At 36.2% G+C, this 21,903-nt stretch overlaps 1 protein-coding gene across 8 annotated transcripts in view; it reads right to left on the bottom strand.

The window, feature by feature from the left end:
* The window catches only part of NCKAP1 (NCK associated protein 1), a 71,228-nt gene that overhangs the window by 4,765 nt on the left and 44,560 nt on the right, over positions 1 to 21,903 (bottom strand). For all 8 annotated transcript variants that reach the window (XM_087708161.1, XM_087708165.1, XM_087708179.1 and 5 more), the window contains 13 exons: positions 20,190 to 20,271; positions 19,572 to 19,630; positions 16,908 to 17,053; positions 15,280 to 15,412; positions 13,956 to 14,075; positions 12,323 to 12,462; positions 10,128 to 10,259; positions 8,861 to 9,079; positions 7,396 to 7,526; positions 5,843 to 5,940; positions 3,981 to 4,074; positions 1,405 to 1,487; positions 1,062 to 1,142 (listed from right to left, as the gene is read on the bottom strand). In XM_087708161.1, coding sequence (XP_087564287.1) covers positions 1,062 to 1,142; positions 1,405 to 1,487; positions 3,981 to 4,074; positions 5,843 to 5,940; positions 7,396 to 7,526; positions 8,861 to 9,079; positions 10,128 to 10,259; positions 12,323 to 12,462; positions 13,956 to 14,075; positions 15,280 to 15,412; positions 16,908 to 17,053; positions 19,572 to 19,630; positions 20,190 to 20,271 — 1,518 coding nt within the window. The remainder of the gene's footprint in view (positions 1 to 1,061; positions 1,143 to 1,404; positions 1,488 to 3,980; positions 4,075 to 5,842; positions 5,941 to 7,395; positions 7,527 to 8,860; positions 9,080 to 10,127; positions 10,260 to 12,322; positions 12,463 to 13,955; positions 14,076 to 15,279; positions 15,413 to 16,907; positions 17,054 to 19,571; positions 19,631 to 20,189; positions 20,272 to 21,903) is intronic.

Below are 21,903 nucleotides of genomic sequence, written 5' to 3'. Positions count from 1 at the left end.
CTTCATAGGGCTTTCAGCCCTCTCTAAGCGGTTTACAGAGTCAGCATATCGCCCCCAACAACAATCCAGGTCCTCATTTCACCCACCTCGGAAGGATGGAAGGCTGAGTCAACCTTGAGCTGGTGAGATTAGAACCGCTGAACTGCAGATAACAGCCAGCTGAAGTGGCCTGCAGTACTGCACCCTAACCACTGCACCACCTGATTTGAAAACTGCTCTCGAGATGCACTAACTGAGAATCTAAGTAACTTCAGCATCTTGGGTTGTTAATGCTTCTTGTCTCACATAGAAGAATGTGATTCTACATGTCTCCTGTCAATCAAATCTGATTTTATTTCAAAGCAAAAGGCTATCATTTTAGAGGATGAATGCTCCTTATCTTAAAAAGAACATTTCAAAATTCGCTGCCCGTGTATGAATCATGCAGCAATGTACGTTTATTAAATAAATAAATAAAATGCCTTTCAAATTCTTTCTCTGTTATGCTACTAGTTACATATTTAGAGCCTCCATGATAGAGAACAATTCCACCCCAGTGCTTGTCAGAAAAAACCAGCTACCAGTGACTATTAAGCTAGATTCTTCCCATCCTATACTTGCTTGCATCTGTCTCTTAGAACTCCTCAGACCAAAATTATTTTAAAATATCCATTTGTTTAAGGAATATTTCAACAACTATAAATTAGAAATTCTTGCTAAATGTAAAAGTAACAATAAATGATTATTCTCTTTCCTCTTTTCTAATCAATCTTAGCTTCGTCTTTCACTCTCTTCCCCTTCACTATTCCATTCTCCCCACTGATGACAATTTATCCCCAATCTTTCCCAAGACATCACTTAATATTTTTGATTAATATAAATAGTTCTTCATTACATGTGTGGAAGATGACAAAACCTGGAATTGTAAATGATCACAAAATCACAATACTATGATTCTTTTCATCATGTTAATCAAAACCACACAGACAGTCCACAGCTACCGTGGTGTATTGCTTTTATGATTTGATATATATTCTTTATTGGAATTAAAGCATCCACTACTCTCAGGAGAAAATTCTTACCTTCATATCGGTCTCTCTTGGAATGTGGTCCTTAAAGTCTTCAATTGAACTCACAAGGAAAGGAATGTGATAGGATAAAACCTAGAATAAGGGAACACAGAAAAATAATTTATTTCTTATATAGTCTCTCTTTTTTCAGCATTTTATGATTTCTGCATATAATTATCCCATGCCATCCTCAATTTATGCATGTCAGCTAAGTGAAGGCTACTGAGACCTTATTTACCTCATTTACAGTTATTAGCACTTAATTACATTTACTTTTGTAATATAGTTTGCTCAATTTACGTTAAGGTAATTGAATGTTTTACAGTAGAGTTACAATGCACCACACAGTACTTACATCCCTAAGAGCTTCTTGTGCAAGTGATCGGAATGATAAAATAACACCAATAATAGTCATCCTCTTCAAAACACTATCAACAGCTGGAAAAAAATGTAAAGTGTGAAACAGAATGGCAATATTTCATTAAGTTATGCTCATAAACAGCATTTTTTTGTCCGTGCTAAGTTCTGTAGGACAGCGTTCCCCCAATCTTTTGGGCACCAGGGTTCTGTGGATAAAGGTTTTTCCATGGCCCAAAGAAGGCGTGGTTTTGCATGCTGCCTGCATCACGTGGATGGGGCTTCACTTATTTACGTGGTCCGGTTGCTGGCATGCCACAGCTCGGTGCTGGTCTACGGATCTGGGGTGGTGGTGTTGGGGGACCCCTGCTGTGGGAGGTGGAGCATGAACCAGGAGGAAAATATTTGCATTTTAAAATCTCATGGACACACCCTCCCGGCCCAAAATCTCCCGCCATAACCAGAATTTCTGGAGGAAGACCCCTGCCTTAAGCTATCAATGGAAATCAACTAGAAAAAGGGACAATCAAGATACAGTCCCATACAGGGAGAACTACAACGGAGAACTTCATTCAAGGTACAGTTCCCAAAGGTTGCTTGTAAACTGGCCGCGAGCAAGATTCCCTCTAAATATCTCAAGCACTAGCTTGATCCGACATCAATTTATGCTCAAGGTCATTTGAGCCTTACCTAACATTACTACCTTGAGCAAGTATGAAAATGAAAAAGGAATAGGTGAATTTCGCAGAAAAGATGTAAAGTATAACTAAAGTATATACTTCAGAGTGAAGTATAGCTCTGCCTTTGCATGTCTTTCAGTGACCAAGAAGCACCATTTCTCACAGGTGAAAGCCTCCAAATTGTTTTCAAAAGTGGTCTACAGCACAAATGCAAGAATTATTTATTCATATCCTCATAAAGAAATGGTGATGGCTAGAAAACCATTTTGCGCTGATAGCCAATGCAGGCATTTGGAATTTGGGAGAACAATACTATTTCTATAAATACCTACCTATAAATACCTGCTTCTAGAAGATGGCTATCTTGTTAGTAGTTCCTGTGTACCACTGCTCATAAGTTAATACTGTCTACACATTGGCGAGGCCCTGCATATCACCTGCATACTGATTGTCCCTGGCTTCAAATCTTCACATGGATTTCATCCAGCCTTTCACATGTATGTTACAGAACACAGAGGACAACATAGATCCCTGCAATACCTCACAACTAGACCAAACAAACCAGGCTCAATAGTACAGTTTCATCATTATCAGAGTGACACCAAATTCTACATAACAAGCAGTTCTAGGAAATTAATGTAATAAATGGATTAAAAAAAAAATCAAGACAGAAAATCAACAGGGCTGCATTCTCTTCTAATAAGGATTATCTACCAATGCAGTTTCAGAACTGAAACCAGGCCTGTATCAGGTACAAATCTACCATAGAAAATATATTTCACTTAACCATATCAAAGTGGAAGGCCAACCTCCATTCTACCATCTCATCCAACAGGAAAATAATTGCTACTGAACAGTAGTAATCCAAAACCCTAGGCAAGGAAATTTGAGAAGAAGGCATGCCACTTCCTTTTTCTTCTTCTGGAAAGAAAAAAAGTCTGCAGGCTCTCGAGATGACCATTTCCATTTGCCCCAATCCAGTTGGCTTTTTGAAAAACTTTTAAAAACTTGGTTATAGACCTGGGCCTGGGGCTCTGAATGTGTTAAGAGCTTTGTTACTTGGCTTTACCATTCGTTGATTAATCATCACGGCTGCTGCCTGTATTTTACTGCTTTTGTGGATGCTTTTATTGTTTTAATTTTTAAAAATTATTTTAACTATACAATTTTAGAATTGTAAGCTGCCCAGAGTCATCTGGTTGAGTTGAAGGCTATAGCAACTGATGAATGGATTGATTAATAAATACAGCTGGATTTATCCAGCTGGATTTAATTAGCTAAGATGATCAAGGGTAGAGCACAAACAGTGGAGTAGCCCCTATATTCTGTTTAAAACTCTGGGTTGCAGAAAATAAAAGTAATCCCATATCATTTAGCAAAACAATGGCCTAATTACTTCAGCTCATACTGCAGCTTTCTCAAACCTAGCCCCCACCAGTCTCTGGCTCTGAATTCTGAATGAAAGGTAACAAACTAGGACGATTAAGTTAAGTCTGTGAAATGCAAATTAGATCGAAGACTGAATGAAAGGGAAAGAATGAAAAAAAATGAATGCTCTTTTTCCAGAAGCTTGTTCAGAATCCACTTTGATGTCATCTTAAAATTCTGTTAAGCTTTTAAAATATTTGTCTTTATACAGTTTTATTTGTGAGTTTCATTCATCTCACGAATTAAATAGGTTGCTGTATCAGCCATATATGACTGTTCATAAATTTAAGCAATTCGTTAATGAAAGTCCTATTATTTTTAATGAGTGTAGCTTGTTAATTTTAAGTTTTTATTTGAAAGTGTTGGTCTATTTTGGCTATTTATTTTTTTGTAACTGCGAAACTTTTATTATCCATTACTTTTACAAATGTGAATATTTACATGTTTTATTGATTAGAATACTTACATGACAATCTTTTGAAGAGAGCTGCCATCTGATCTGGTTTATCAAAACTGGTCCTCATTTGTGTTAGGACTTCAACATTCTCAACCACAAGTTTCTAAGACGAAGCAAGATCTCAGGTCAGGCACAGATCTGAGTATAGTAATAAGTGCATGCTTTAGAACATTTCAGTGAGGCAAGCAGGAAACAGCTCATGAAATCCAGATCTTCCTACTATCTGACCAGAAGAACTATGTCATTACACTATTTTAGCCTAAATACACAGCAAACAGAAAGCTTCGAGTGTAATAATAAAAGCTCTGTCTGCTTCATAAAGCATTTATTGTTCTAATCATCTCACAAAATTGGCCAAAGCTGGTTTGGAATAACTGGATTGCATTCCTCAATCTGGGCTAAGGTGGCCTAAAAAGAAAATAGAGCAGAGCGGAGCAGAGCAAAAAGCACAGAAATGCAGAATAGAGAGCAAAGCAAAATAAAGCAAATTATAAATAACATTCTCTGCATAATGTGCAAAGAAAATTGAAAGCATAACCACAGCAGAACACAATATCCAATACAGTACATCATTGATCCACATCAACATCACTTTTTATAGGTTTTCCTCATGGAAAAGCAACTTACATTTTCTGAGTTTGGTCTGGCTAGAGCTTCAAAACATTCCCTTGTATCATTCCTTCTTCTATTTTGGCAGGATTTTTATAGTAAACTTTTTAGACTAATTTATAAGATATATAATTTGCATTCAAAGAATGAAAGCTATAGCTCTAAGGCTACATACCATATCACTCTGCACGATACTACATCTCAAGGATGAAGTTTCCTGAATCATTACTGGATTCCCTTAAATTAGGTATAGACAACTTTAAACCAGTCACATTTCGGATTTTAACTTCCATCAAGCAGCCAAGGCAAGAAGTTGTGCTTCAAAGTATCAAGGGGGGCATTTGTTAATGCAGAGCTGGCCCAGAAAGACGTGGTGCAGACAATTTGGGGCACATTATGTTATGCCCGTGACACTCTTGTTTTATTGCTGCATTGTTGCAGTGGGTTTTTGGATATAATGCAATCTGCTGGTAAATCACTATAAAACCCTCAATGGGTTCAGGATACTTGCAGTTTTTGTGTTCACCCCATCAGAACAAATAGCACTGACATGCACCAGGTCCTGTCCATAAAGAAATGTGATTTTGTAGGGTTTCAAAGTCATGGCTTCTCTGCCATGGTATCTGCCCTGTGGAACAGAATCACCTCAGACCAGCTGGGCCCTGACCTTTCTGGATTTTCATAAGGGCCAGGATGTTCTCCTAGGCACTAAACCAAGAGGTTAAACCAGTTCCGTTGGTGGATTTGTAGTTTGATCTCTATGGATTGATATTCAATTTTGGGGTCTGATCATTACACATTATTTTTTAAGTTTCTATTTGTTGCATTATGCTGTGTTGACTTTATTACTTGCTGTGTGCCCAGAGTCATCACCATGAGGTAAGTGCTAATACAAATTGTTTAAATAGATAAATAGGGCATATGGCATCTAAAAAAGGGAAAGTTATATGTAATCAGATGTAAAAGAGCTGTCCAGCCAATCCCAGGCATTTATGATCTACGGAGATATGCTGTTTGAGTATAACTGATGGTTAAACCAACAAGTTTGTGCCCTTTAAGAAACTACAAAAATTACAAAACTACAAAACATTTTCAAGTGAAACAAGTTTGCCATTCAGATGAAATGCAGGGGAAAATCCTGATGAATAAGGACAAAAGATGGTACTAATTTAAATCATTTGAGGGATACCTTACTTATTTCAACACAAATGTGACTGTTAAATTATAAAAACAGTATCCATGCAAGATTGTTGAAAAGCTACCTTGAGTTCAGCAACCTGTGAGGAAATATGCCACATAAGACTTTCACTTAAGAACTTCATACCATATGGACCAAGGAGTTCTGATAGGGCTCTCATTTCTAAGGAAGAAAAATCACATTCATTTGTTTTAATATTATCTATCATCTATCTATCTATCATCTATCTATCTATCTATCTATCTATCTATCTATCTATCTATCTATCTATCTATCTATCTATCTATCTATCTATCATCTATCTATCTATCTAAAATCACATTCATTTGTTTTAATATAATCTATCTATCTATCTATCTATCTATCTATCTATCTATCTATCTATCTATCTATCTATCTATCTATCTATCTATCTATCTATGCCAAATACCACTCACTCATCATGAAATCTTCAAAACCGTAAAGCCTACAAACTTGAAATTTGACATGTATGTTCCTCTTGGCATCTAGGTGCTCGCTAAGAAAGGATTTTTCGAAATGACCATCAGATCATTAGTATTTTTATACAGTAATTAACACACTCTGATGCTTAGCAGTTCTACTCCCACCTGAAAAGAACTCTGTTCCAACTGCCAGTTGCCTCATATTCCATTACCTCATTTCAAACTTGCAGATGTTCCACTCCTTCATTCAGGAGCAGTCTGTGGTACCTTACAGTACTAAATGTAGGTACCTCACCACAATGTCTACGCCTTCCACCTACGCAACTGCTTCCGGACTCAAGGCGGCGGGAGCGATATCCCCTTATGTATTTCAATATCCCCTTATGTGCTTCAATCACCGACCACCACTGAGCCAACGGATTGAACCGGATTTCTCCTGCACTGCCCGATCATATAGTTTTGTCATGAAGCATGGGTATCCAGATAGTGCCTCAATATAATGCATGCAGTATATATTACTAATCTGTTCTGTAAGCATCTTAGATATGTACACCATTTCAAGCACCCACAATGGAAAATAATTTGCAATCTATTTGCTGCAGTATAAAAACAAAGCAGGTAAATGGATTGTGAAACTAGCCAGTATGATCTAGTGGTTAGGACACCAGGTTAGAAACTGAGAGATCATGAGTTCGTCTCTCCTTAGGCATGAAAGCCAACTAGATGACCCTTAAGACCAGTCCCTCTCTCTCAGCCCAACCCATCTCACAAGGTTCCTCTTGTTGTGGGGGAAAATCGGAGGAGGAAAGTGTGTTGGATGTATTCATTGCCTTGAGTTATTTTAAAAATAATAAGAGTGGGATATAAACAAATAGAAACACTCCTCACTATAAAAACAAACCTACTCTCAACTGTTGCTTCTTACGCCATCTCCACTCCTTAGCTCCCTTTGATCCATCACATCTGTCAAAGGTGCAACTTTTGAAGACCTTAGAGGGAAGCTTCACTGCGTGAGCTGAATTCTCTTTATTCCTCTCTGCGTTCAACAATACAGCTTTGCTATCTGACCTCCCAATGTAGTATTTATATTTAAGAGTGTTACTTGACAGAATTACCTGACGGAAAAACTTCCAATATTTTCAAACAATGTTACAAACATTTACAGAAAACCTACCTGAGATGTCTGAATATTCTTCTGCATTAAATGTCAGCTCATTTTCGGTAGGCAAGTTGACAAATGCCTTCATCGCAGGGAAATAAGCTATATGGCCATTACTGACTTGCCGTAGCAAAGTTTCCAGATACCTTAACAAAAGGAAATGTATGTTCACAGTAGAAGTCACAGCATATCAACTCTGACAAGATCTATATGAAGTTTTGTCCTTGCTAATATACATAAAACAACCGGATGTATTAAATGCCCATCTTCAGAACATGTAATATTCAGTTAAAAACAATTTGCAATTTCCTTAATTGGAAACTAAAAAAACCTTCACTTTGTGAAATTCAGTAAGCTGATATACTAATTAATATCCCTAGTACAGCCTCTGAAGGTTTGAATGAGGCTAAACTGTCAATTTATTACTTTAAAAAAAACTTTGGCCACTATACAAGAGATTTGGAACACATAATTGGGGTAACCTAGGCTGTCAGACTTCAAGGAATATTATCTGTTTCTGTAAAAATATTATCTTTTTGTAAAAAAAGAATTTAGAATCTACTGGATCACTAAGGAAATAATTTTAAAAGATTATCTTAATGCTTTCTACATAGATGTTATGAGTATACACTTGTCATTCTATATCGGTTAGGAGTTATTGCTATTGTGAACTATGTTTTACTTGGAAAGCAGTCAGAGTTAAAAAAATATTAATGTTTTATTATACTGTCTCTAAAAATGTAGAATCTTTTAATTTATGAAGCTCTTAGGATATACTTTTGGAAAGAAAAGGTAATTATGTATTCCTAAAAGAATACTTGAGTCCTTTGGGATATATATTGGTTTGATAATATCTGGCAACTCTGTCTTTGAATTTGCTTTGAACCAAATCAGAAGCAAAACTGGATACTATTTGGGTTTAATTCAGTTAAAAACTGAATCTTAACGTGGACACTGAAGACAAGAAGTTTTCTTCTTTCCACTTTTTAAAAAAGAAATATTAATTTAGGACTAGATGTAATTCAGGTAGGTGAGGTTTTTATAGTTATTTTAAAAGCTTCCCCTTCCTGGTACAATGTGTTTGAGGGATGCTTAATGTTTTTTTTTTCCCTTTTGAGAGCATGTTTTTTCCTTTCCGTTTTTTTTTCTCACTATACAGTTTCTTTTTAATGTATTCTTTCAAATCACATAGTTTTTTTATTCCATGGTAATGTAGTTCATATAGTTATATTGATACTAAAACCCAGGTTATAAAAAGAAGTATTAATTGCAATGTTTTTAAAGTTTCAAAGTTTTAAACTTGGAAGTTTTTTTTTATAAAAAAAATAAGGTCTCTTGAGATATTCAGTTTCAAGCAGCATAATGAAGCAGGGCACACTGTTCTCTTTCACTTGGGCACTCATTCTCAATCATTTTTTTTAGGTCTGAAAGTCCGTCTCTTACAAAACGTAACAGGGAAAACAGTCATTCAAATTCTTACCAATTTGTGTATAGACTGGTGATGGTTGGCTCCCCGTGGCTATCTAAATGCTGGGTTTGCTGAAGAAGGACATTATTAAACACTCTTGTGATGTCAATCTGTACATAATTTTCTATTGACTGGAGCACTGTCATATAAGCTCTGACACTCGTTAACAATTCTGAAGGTTTTGCAATTTCTTGGGTTGCCTGATTATACATTGTCATCCCAACAATTGACCTTTGTAAAAATGAAAGAAGTTATTATCACATTAGTGTCATGCAGGTGCCAAATAATAATGTAAATGAAAAGTCTTCAGAAAAGCAAAACCTGGCTTTAAACGACTATAACACACAGTTTTTCATATCTTCTGATGTTTTCCTGCTTTTCTAGTACCAATAAAGGATTGGTACTCAGCTCAGGGTTGAAATGAGGAGTTCTTGATGCTCTCTGAGCTTGATTGTTTTCCTGCAGAAGTTTTCTTGCAGAAGTTTCATTATCCAAACTAGTAACATCATCAGTGCTATTAAGAAGTGGGCTTTGCCCTCAGTTTATATTTATAAGTTTATAGAATATAAACTGAGCACAAACCACACTCCTTACTAGCACTGATGATGATACTAGTTTGGATAATGAAATGTCTGCAAGAAAACAACCAAACCTCATGGGTTTCTAATGACACTGATTGCTTCGCCCATGATTGGAATTAAAATGTTTAACAGGCTACAAGTTTCCATACAGAGATGTTGACGCATGCTTTGATCTACCTGACATAACTGAACTGGTAAGATTATGGTAATCAAAAGCAACAGACTCTTGTGTTTGTAAAAACAATAGAGGTGCTTATTGCAAAATGTCAACCAACTAGGATCTTTCTAAGATTCAATGATTCTACTTGTTTTGATATTAGGGACAGGCATATCCCACTATCTAAACTTAAGGTGTTTGTCATGAATACCTGATTGCTATGCTCATAACCTTGGTAATACTATAATCCCTATAAAGTGACAAAAGACAAAGCACAATATAGTTCATGACTGAAAGTAAGCAGTCGCACAACTATAAAGGTGTGTGTCAACTTTATAAAGCAGGGGTGTCAAACTCGTGGTGACATATTGTTGTCACATGACTTTTCCCCCCTTCGCTAAACCGGGGGTGAGAGGGGCCAGTGAGTAACACATCCAGTCCATGGGCCGCGAGTTTGATACCCAGGACCTAATGGAACATACACACAGAAGATTTCAAAGTAGTATTGTTCATGACAGCCAAAGGTAAAGATTGGACTTACTTGGTAAAACGAATTTCCAAGTGAGATGTTAAATACTCCCTTGGGGTAAAGGTGTGTTCCCATACGATCATGTTTGGAACGTAATTGATAGAAAAGCAGAGTTCAGAAAGTGCTGTGTGCAATTTGTCCAGGCTTGAGTAGGTGAAAAGAAAAAAAATATACAAGTCACATACCGTAAGATAAAACTACATAAATCTAAATGCAAATCAACATAAATCCCAATCTGAAGAAAAAGATATAAATAAGAGGGAGGACATATATGCTATTAGAATGCAATTATATAATTCTTTCAGAGTGGTTAAGGCATCAGGCTAGAAACAGGGAAACTATGAGCCCCAGTCTTGCCTTAGGCACAAAACCAGCGGAGTGATCTTCAACCAGTCCCTTTCTCTCAGCTTTAGCAAGGAGGCAAAGTATTTCTAAAAAAGCTTGCCAAGAAAACTGCAGGGACTTTTCCAGGCAGTCTGAAAGAATCAGATGTAACTGAACAGAAGGAAATAGATATTTTTATATTAAGACAAATAGCACAGGGATAAAAGAGATACAATTGGTTTGTTCTATCTTGTGTTGAATGGGAAGGAGAAGGTTAAAATACAGAAACAGGTGTTTGTTGTGCAGATCCAGTATTGATTAGAGTAGCCCTCAAACACACATGAATTCACCATAAGCAAATTTGAGTATCCTTGGCAAATGTGGTTTGCATTCCAATTTGCCTTGCATGGCTCCAATATAGTAGAGTTGAGAAGAACAGTGTTATGATTGTTCTTCTCAAAAGAGGTGGAAGGCGATCAACCACATGGGCTGATCTTGTCCTTTCTCAGCCATCATCTGATGAAAGTAGAAGTCTCCACTGCATCCAAGGTAAAAATTTAATACTAAAACAGAAGACACTGCAGACCAAGATATTGTTGCTTGCGTCTCATCAGAATGTGAGGACATGAAGCACAGTGATTCTTACACAGATTGTAGAATGCTATTACTATTTCCTTGATCTGTACTGTATGCCAGGGGCCTCCAACCCATTAGGCCCATTAGAAACCGGGCAGTGGAGGTAGTGGGTGTATGTGCGCGAACATGTGTGAAGCTACATTTTTGAAAGTGGCACACAGGCATGCACACAAAACTGTCCTCTCTTCCCCGCTCGCGCCAGTCCGCTGAACTGGACAGGGTTGGAGGCCACTACTATATGCCAAGGAAGGTTTTAAGCAGGATTCTCATTGATAAGGTCTAAGAGGTGACAAACTAAATTTGGAACATCCTGTTAAGTTTAACTGAGTGGGGAGCACGCAGACCAATTAGTGTTCTGTAGCAGTAATTGAGGTAAATATGAGAAGCATTTCCTTTGTTGATTCAGAGAAAACATTTGATAAAGTGAATAGAACTGAATTCTGGAATATTTTCTGCAAATATGCAATTGAAAATTGGCTAATTAATGTCGTAACACTAGTATATGACAGAAGAACATGCAAGAGAGTGGAATGTTTAGCAAATGATTCAACACAAAACGGGGGAGAAAGACAAAGATGTGAAATGTTCCCTGGTTTTTAAATATATTTGCGAAGGTGTTTATGATGATGTTATAGATTATGTTGGTTGGCATCATGAATGTCCACATGCTTTTGTAAAACAAAATAGAGTCCCGAATGATGCAGAGAATGGCAGGCAGTAAGTATATGGTGTAAATTAAAGCATGGGCCTGAAAATTAAACTATCAAATTAAGTTATTAAACACCAAGGTAAGTGATAAATGATTATAGACTGAATATAAATGTACATGATCAGTGAAAAAAAAAAAGAGCAATGCTGTGATGGTTTGGTCATATATAAAAGGATAGTGCCTGATTCAAGAGAAAGGTGAGATTGATGGAGTTGATTATATTCTCAAAAAGGAAGGAGTGAATAGGGAATAAAATCATATGTGATGTGGTAGAAACAAGGAAGGCTTCAAGGATAGAAAGCTATGGGGGAGGTATAGTGAATGGTACGATTGCAAAATATATTTAGCTGTATTTCCTCTCCTTTCTCTTATCTTGTGCTTTTAAGTAGTTTAACTATTCCTCCCTCCTTTTTTGCCTTTTGCACAGCACTACTTAGCCCGAAAGGGAAGAGCACGATATTTATGTGTGTATATAAAAGACAGAAGAAAAGTAAAGGCAAATATCTACTTAAATATAAATAATCTCAGAATTACTCACTTGGTCACTACCAGCCTATTTTTTCTCATGCTTTCTACGCCTGGTTTTTCTCTTTCTGGTTCTCCTTTCTTACCCGTCTGTTTCTTTGACTTTTTGTTCACTGCTTGGCTAATGGTTTTGGCACAATGTTTTGGCAGTAACTTAAAAAAGGAGAGGGAAAAAAAATTCAAAACAGGTTACAATTAAAAAAAAAACCTAATTCCATTTGCAATACTGCACTTTGGATCTTCAGTATCATTTTGCCTTTGAGGATTTGAGTAAGACTGTCCCATTTCCAGGATTTTACCCACTTGCAATGCGGTAATGACAACATTTAAAATTGAAAAATGATTTTATTCTAATTTCTGTTTATTCCAATTATGAAAGGCTATGCTGGTTTCTGTTTGAAATAGACTGGGTTATTATGAAAAAGACATCATTAGGAATTTAAATATTATATTATGTAACAATACATAAATTGCTGGGATTGTCTGCCCATCTATCCATCCAATTTTATGTCTCCCCCACTTTAGCCAAGTCGACTTTGAGCAGTTAACAAGGGTGAAAATGTTACAATATGGAACATGATAAACTCAAATATCATATAGTAAAACACATTAAACTGGGGAGTAGGCATGCAACCTTTATTATTCCAGGAGGTTTATCATCCTGGCTCACATCAGAACTAAGGTTTCAGATCTTATAGAATGGGCAGTTACCGTATTTTTCGGAGTATAAGATGCTCTAAAATATAAGACACATCTTAGTTTTTGGGGAGGAAAATAAGAGAAAAAAATTCTGCCTCTCCCTACCAGCATCCATGGTATTCAACTGGCTAGCGTCCTGTCAGTGTGTGAGAGAGTTGAGAGCTGTTTGGAAACAAACAGTATTTGCTGTATGAGCAACAAGGAAGGAGACAGCAAGGAGCCAGGACGTAGCTTGTTCTATACAAAACTGCATGCTGTGCTGATATCTGAAACTAAAACTGAAACTTCTCTCCTCTGCTGAACTACCACATTCGAAAATCTGCTTTTGGTATTGAATATTTACTTAATGTGTTATATTATATATAAAGAGAAGTTATTGAATCCTACTGAATCAGTTACTTGTGTGTGCTTTCTGAATGTGATTGCTGCTGCAAACTCTGATACATCCCTGCAGCAAATAGCGAACAGCTAAGTCAGCTTCTGCACATTATTGCAGCCTGATTCAGCATAAGCAGCTGATTGGCGGGTAGATTGGCCTCCTGGAATACCCCCAATCAGCTGTCCCAGGCTGCAGGGATTGCCACAGACCATCACCTCCTCTGTGTGTTGCGTTTTTGCCTACATTCGGTGTATAAGACGCACCCAAATATTCACCCTCTTTTTTTGGGGGTGTGTGCATCTTATACTCCGAAAATTGGAGATGATCTCACAAATATTCAAGTTTTTTTCTTACTTTATATATTTTTCATTTTATATAGGTGACATTTCACATAGAGTGGAGGAAAAAAACAGGTTTGTGCCCAAAGGTCTTTTCAATGTGAGTGGGGGACAAGGTAAACTATGGAAGACAAAGGTTACAGGCAGGGATAAACAAAGAATGTATAATTATTGCATAGTACCGAGTTTCATTTAGTTACAGTACAAAAATAACAAGATTTAATTCTCACCTGGTCACTTAGGGTACATTGCTCTGTACAAATATCTGTGATAAGATTCCGAGCCTGCTTAGCCATTTCATCCAAAAACATGTTACACAAGGAGAGACTGCGATCACCAATGTGGTGTCTCTATCAAGATAGATAAATCAATTCTCAATTTTTCTATTCTTTTAAAATTAGGAGATCATTAATCCTCATTGAAAATAGCTTTTAAAATTTATTTGAACTAACATCACAGCAAATAGTCTTAATCTTTATAGTTTAGTCACTACATTAAAATATTCGGTTATACACACTGAGCAAAAGGATATAAATCTAATGAATAAAAAAATATATTGAGTACACATGGCTAGACCTCCCTTCAAAAGTATTAACATTGAAGAGATGACATGCATTCTTACTATACCTAGCTAATCTCTTTCCACCCCAGAAATATGCAAACCAGAGATGGGATTCTACCGGTTTGGACCGGTTCAGGCGAACTGGTAGCTCCGATGATCAGCTGGGAGCGAACCAGTTCTCCCCAATGATCTGATGGGCCCACCCACCCGCGCTAATTTCCTACCGTTATCTTCTCAGCTGATTCGCGCAGCAGAGCAAATTGCTGCGTGAATCAGCTGTGTTACTTCTTCGAAGAAACCCGGAAGTGAAGATTTCTTCAAACTGCACATGCACACGCAAATCGCGTGATCACCAAACTGGGAGGATCCCACCACTGATGTGAACGAATATGAATTATTTTATACCACACATTTTTAAAAATCCTTAACTTAGAAGGAATGAAACTAATCAGCTAAGAATTATCTGTCTCTTTTGAAATCTTGCTGAGTTGGGGACGAGACAGAAATGCATTCCTTACTTTCTGACATATTACCTCTAAACCAATTTCCCCCCCTTTCTTCAACATTGCCACAAGAAGACTGTCAGGTTGATCTGATAGGAACCACGTCTTTCTACCTGAACCCGTCTTTGTATCATGTATCAGGTTATGTTCCATGTATTTTAAGTTTCCGCTGTCCAAAGGGTCACTTATAGAGATGTAAATGTTTTAATAAACTAGTTGGCACATTTGAACACTGATTTAAATTTTAATGTATTTATCTATATGTGTGTATTAATGAATTCATACCCATCCCTCTCTGTTTTTTTATTTGTCAAGAATGGAGGAATTTCTAATACCACAGACAATTTTTTGAACTGCGTTCAACCAGATTCATTGTGGCTGATGAAGCAGACACCCTAATCTAGTCTTGCCTTTATATACATAAAAACAGTATGATCCTCCAGCTTCTCTTTCTATTTATGCAAGGGATACTTTAAGTCACAGTATTACCTCTTCTGGGCACAGTTCATGGGTACAGCTCATAAAGTGAGTGCAAAGCAGCGGAAATGCAATTGAATATCTGGACTGGGAGGGCAATTCCAAGCACTGCTGAAACATCTTCTCAAAAGCACGACTGTAAAAACTGTTCAGAATTATGATTCATTTTCATTTTACTTGTAAAAAAGTGTTTTATATCAATAAACAGTATAAAACATGCTACAAAGTGCATACATTTAAAATACCAGAAATAATATCCTATATTCTATTTATCTAAAGACTGAAACACGATATAACATGAGAGCTTCACAAATTATTCTAAGCAGGGGGTTGGACTAGAAGACCTTCAAGATCCCTTCCAACTATGTTATTCTATTCTATTCTATTCTATTCTATCCTTTCCTATCCTATTAAAATTAGAGGAATAAGTATATTTAGGGCAATAATAAATTGCAACAGAATCAATCTCCAGTTCAAATAAGTCATCATGGTTGTCTTGAAAGAAGAAAAAGAGCAGAACAACCTTTTAAAAATTCACCCCAGTGTCAACTGCAGAGGAATGTTTCTAAATGGATTTTGATTATGAAACATAAAAGCAAAATAATGAAAAAGGGTGTACCTGTGTCTTGTTGCCTATTTGGTATAGTGGTTATAAGGCACCAGTCTAGAAATGGGGACACTTGAGTGTTATTCCTGGCTTAGGCACAAAGTCAGCTGGAAGACCTTAGGTCTGTCACTCTCATTCAGCCCTATAACACATCCACTTTTAAAAAATGCTGCCAAGAAAACTGCAAAGGGCAGTTTCCAGGAGTCAAAACTGATTGGATGGCACACACACACACTCCTTTTCGTTGCTGCATTCCACCACCAATTGTCAAACAGATGAATGGCATGGCTGGCAGCAATGATCCAACTCTACACCCATTGCTAGCCTACTTGTCTTTGGTAACATCCCCCTTATGGCCTTCACACAAGATATATTTCTTCCCACCTCAGGTATGCTACTATCAACAAGTATATAAGCAATAGCATGGCAGAGAGGCTAGTTCAGTGAGGCGAACCTTTTCAGCACCGAGTGCCCAAACCGGAACATGTGTGCATGCATATGCCGGCCAGCTGGTCTTTGGGTTTCCGGCATGCGCGCTGGCCAGCTAGTCTTTGTGCGTGCTGGGACCAGGTGGCCGGCACGTGGATGCCTGTTGTTTTGGCCCCCCAAACAGTCCTAAAAACAGCCTGGGTTTGGGCTGCTTTTCAGCGCTCTGGTGCTCACACGTGCCATAGGTTCGCCATCACAGGGCTAGGTGAATCAGATTGTATCAGATTAAACTGATACAATTTAATAAAACCAGTAGCTGTATTCCTACTCTTTTGTCAGTATCAAAGGACTAAAATCCAGATTTAAATGGTTTCCAATCTCTGAATCAAAGTAGCTCATAATATGTACTAATACGTGCATTCTGTAACATCTATTCAAAATTGTTCTATTGAATTAAGTGGGTCCTACACAAGAACAAATTGCAATTTAGTAGCAAGAATGCAATCTAACCATGTTAACAGCAGACATTTTACAGTATTTCATAGTTTGTACTTTTTCTTTAGACAAATATTAAAAGTTCAGAAGTAAATGAAATTTGACGTACCAAAATATAGAAAGATCTGATGTTTCAACCAACATTTCAACCAAAGAGTCTACCATTTTTGTGTGGAAAATTATTGTATTCATCATCTTTCCAAGTTCTCTGTGGTCAGCAAGACTAAGTGAAGCCTTGGACACACTAGTATAAGCCTGTAAATATAAAACAACACAAGGAAAATAAACAAAAGAGGAATCCCAGGCTAAGATCTATTCCTCTGAGAGAATCTGTCACCATTTATATGGAAGTATTTATGTAATAAAACTGAATGAAATATAAAGCAAAATATGTTTTTCTTATATTTTCCTTAACTTGGGACAGGTCACCTTAATCAATCACCATTTGGAAAATTTCAAAATGCTCCTTAACAACGTTGTGTGCATAAACAATCTATTTTTTCCAATGGTAATTATAAATAAGTAAATTGATAAGAGTCATTTGAGAACCTAGGAAGACTATTTTTGCTGTTACTTTTATTTATCAGCTCAATCCAGAATTATGGAAGCTACTTATTTTCCTTATAAAGCATTTATTGCTTCAATATTTTTATAAAGCTGAGTGGGATGAAAGACAAATCAGATCAAAATAGTAATGTGCCAATTAGCAATTAAATAAATGTTACTTAAAACAGTACGTTAAAAAATTCTAGGTTTGTTTACAGCCAAAAACTTAAGTCCAAATGCAGAATTCAATTTTTAAGCATATTCTCCTGCAGTATTTGAAAAAGATATCCAACGTTATATAAAAAGACTAGTATGTTCTTCTAAATCTTGTTCTTTGAACAACTGAGGAAAACCAGACTTACACATTATCTCAAAAGCAACTTACAAGAAAAACTGATTTGGGTTTAACAATGGGATCTTTCTACAAGGATACACTTGGAGTACGTGCAATAAATTCATCAAGAACAAGCCACAAAGCCTCTCTAAAGTGATTTGGCTATACAACTGTTATTACAGATCTCTATTTGTAACACTTTATTTTACATTTCTTCAAATAACCTGGTGTTACCCCATCCTTTTGCTTTAAACAAGGGCCACGTCTAAGTGAGTAATTATGTTTATTTTATGAAAAGGATTGTTCTCCAGATTAAGATGACTATGCATTTTAGAGCTTCTAGAAAATATAATGCCAAAAATAGAAATAGCACATAGACTTATATACCACTCCATAGGGCTTTACAGCCCTCTCTAAGAGGTTTACGGAGTCAGCTTATTGCCCCCAACAATCTGGGTCCTCATTTTACCCATCTTGAAGGATGGAAGGCTGACTCAACTTTGAGCCACTCAGAATTGAACTCCTACAGTACTGCATTCTAACCACTGTGCCATCACGGCTCACATATTCAATACTCCAAAGATTGACATATTGATTTGTAGATGGTTAGACAAGTGACACTAGCCTGCCTCTTTACGTGAACATAAATAAATGGTTCATATACTTATCCAAACAAATGCTTCTTCTGCCCAGATACAGCTAGAAGAAGCAATCACAAATTGGAAGCAGTTCTGTCAATTGACCAGTTTCTACAAGGCCTTGCCAGAATAGCTTGTATTTTCACTGAAACGCTCACACAGAATCAGTGTTTGATTTAACAGCATCCTACTTCCTGACACCGAAGCAGCTTTTTCTTTTTCTTTTAAAAAAAAACAACCTAATTTGAACATTGCTTTTAAAGCCCCTGCAGGATATTGGACTGCCATTAGCTCTTTCCAACATGTACAATAAGAATGAATGAAATCATATAGGAAGTTATGCCAGCACAAATCAATGTAATGCCATCTAACAGCTATAAATATAGGAAGACTGCAACAGAGATAGAGAAAAATAACATTTGCTTGCTTGTCAGCAACAAATTATTGCCTAAGATTAACAAAAGGCCTTTTTGTTTTAAAGGCATGAGTTATTGTAATATAAAACATATCCTATGATTATGAGATGGGAGATGATTAATTAATCAAGGACACATTGATTTGTTTCACCATAAAAGACATGGAACAAAGTATACAGATGTCCATTAAAATCTGGGCATATTTCACCTTTAAACCGAGGTATAATTGGTTGAATCAGATCAATGTTGTATGTTGTATTATAGTTTTTTTTTAAAAGGAATATACTTAAAAATTAACAACTCAAAATCAATGGAATCTTTGAGAAACTACTCTTCCTATCACCAGGCAGTGTCCATGTAGGCAATCTTAGATTTTTATATTTTGTTCTCTAACCATATGAATGGTATAGTATGTTTTATCCTCACATTATGAATATTTATGATTATATGAAACAATAAAGTAGACAACTTCTAAAAACATCTCTATTTAGGAATTATCAGTTCTAGTGTAAAAAATCTATATCTAGGCCTGTTAATGTTAATTTGGATATTATTTTGTTCCAAATAACCAAACACAGATGGCCATATGCAAATTATTCCATTTACCATCCATGCACGAGAACATATAGCAAATATACTTTCTGCTAGCAGAGCAAGATGGCAGCTTTAATCATTTAAGTTCATTTATTATTATTCAGTAAATTCACTTATGCTCAGGAAATATAGATCTAAAAATATGAAATCAAATACTTAAAAATTATTAGTTTAGTTGAAAATGATCTAGAATCTAGAGCAGAAAACAAGCAAAATACTTTAGAACACAAGAAGATAATTCTTACCTGTAATCTAAACCAATCAAGCCTCATTCCTCTGAAGTCAAATACCTCTCCATCTTCAACTGCAGCATAGAAGGAAATGAAAAATCAACTCTGTAACACACTATTAATGCACAATCTTAAAATGTTGCATTTAATATCAGAATTTTTGCTGATTATTTTTAATCCTATGCAAAATGTGTTGGGTGGGGGGAGAGAATTGTTCAAATACACTTATTGTTCAAAATTGTTCAAAGACACCTAATTACTTGGTTAAAACAGCTGCATGAAACAGATATTCTCTATATATTTGTATGTACAACACTGTTCAGAATGATAGAAGGCAGGAATCAGCACTTTCAAGCAAGAATACTTTCACTGTTATAGATGCCCCTGAATAAATAAAAAGATTAGATATACTAACGGTTGCAACCTCACAATGTCATTTGTAAATATTAAGATCTTTCGAGATCTGGACATCTCAAAAGATTTCTACTCTTCTGCCACTCCCTACTGTAAGCTTTTAATGAGGAATGAAGATTATGGAACTCACCTAAACCATATTCCTTTTAAATCCTTTAATTTCATTCTCCCTCCCTCCCTCCCTCCCTCCCTCTCTCTCTCTCTCTCACACACATTTACCTTGTTTCACACTCAAGGAGGTCATAGTGTTTACAAAAGAGGACATAATGATGGATTCATCTTCAGGGCACACTGAAAGATTCTAAATGTATAAAGGGAACAAGTTATAGCATTAGTTAATTCTGTAATCAGCCACTAATTGCAAGTGACCACAAAAGGGAATTCTTATATGTACGCAAAAACACTCTCTCACACACACTCTTTCTCTATATATTAATTATAAAAAGATGCTTGGGAACCTATGTAAGTGTGGATTTAATAAGTCTCTGTAATTGTTTAAAGCAACTTTTTTCCCCCTGGAATTGTTTAGTTGCTTGCTGCTTTAAACTGATGTAGGAAGGTGGTTGTTCATATTAACCCCCCCCCCCCCAAGTTTTCCTTCCCCATTACTTGCATTCCTTCCCATATATATATATATGTGCGTGTGTGTGTGTGTGTGTGTGTGTGCGCGCGCGCGCATTCTAAGTGGTGTTGACAGTATATAAAATCTGATGCATGCCATCTATGTATAAAAGAGGGTGAGTAATAAGGAGAGTACATAATTTTATAGACAGTTATTAAGAAAATAAAATCAGACAGTAAAATTTAATCTGAAAACTGTTCTTAATATTCTTTCATGGCTATCAGGCTAAAATAATTACAAACAAAAATTAACTATATGTTAACACTCCCCCACCCCAATATCTACATAATATAAGCCCAAGAGGTTATTGATGAAAGCAGGAAAACTAGATATTTTAATTAAAGATAGTTGAGAACTTTTTTTGCATATAGTTTTTTTAAAATTTTCCAATAAGTTGAGAACTTTTAAAAGTCAAATTCTGGCATTCAGGGATAGCCAACCTAATAGTTACTATCAAATGTTTTAGACAACTTGTCAACCATGCTAGATAGAGCTGAAATACGTGGAAGCTTAATTCATGGAAGAGAATTTCCTTGTGAGTCTCAAAGTGCCACACAAATGACTGATCGATCTTTCTTTCTTTCTTTCTTTTTTCTTTCTTTCATCTATCATCTATCTATCTATCTATCTATCTATCTATCTATCTATCTATCTATCTATCTATCTATCTATCTATCATCTATCTATCTATCTATCTATCTATCTATCTATCTATCTATCTATCTATCTATCTATCTAATCTATCTATCTTCTGTCTATCTGTATCTCCATTGTATAGTTATAACCTGGTTATCTGCAGGACCATCTCTTTTTTTGGAAGCTATTGAAACATGGAGAAAAGGCTTCTAAAAATGCCACTGATGGCCAATGTTGACTTATATAGTTCTCTTAAAGGGTTGGAGGCTTCTTCAGAGTTCCATGAAACATATTTCCTCTGTTTAGATGCGCAGTCAGGATGGATTCTTTTCCCCAGGTTTTTCTTAATTAAAACGAGTGTTCTTTTTCAACACATGCTTTTAACTTTTTGTCTATAGATTGCAGTTCAATTTCTGTTACCCATCTTGAAGCTCAGCTAAATTCATAAATCAAATAACCAAAGCTTACTAAGTACACTAATACAATAGGGAAGAGAGGTACTAGTTGTTTGCTTTTACTGTTTTCACTTCTGCTGTGATGTCCTCATATGTATTTTCCTTGTTACAAGAACCTTCAACTTTATTACATGCATTTATAGTTTTAAAATATAAGCAGATTGGTAACTATTTTTCCTTCTGAACATCTTAATGACTCTTTGATGAAGGACAAACATTG

The sequence above is a fragment of the Thamnophis sirtalis genome, unplaced genomic scaffold (assembly GCF_051295495.1).
Source record: "Thamnophis sirtalis isolate CommonGarterSnake01/CBP01778 unplaced genomic scaffold, rThaSir2_p1.2 scaffold_1, whole genome shotgun sequence".
NCBI classification, from domain to species: Eukaryota; Metazoa; Chordata; class Lepidosauria; order Squamata; family Natricidae; genus Thamnophis; species Thamnophis sirtalis.
Note: the sequence above shows the minus strand (reverse complement) of the source record. Positions and strands in the feature narration are given on the sequence as shown.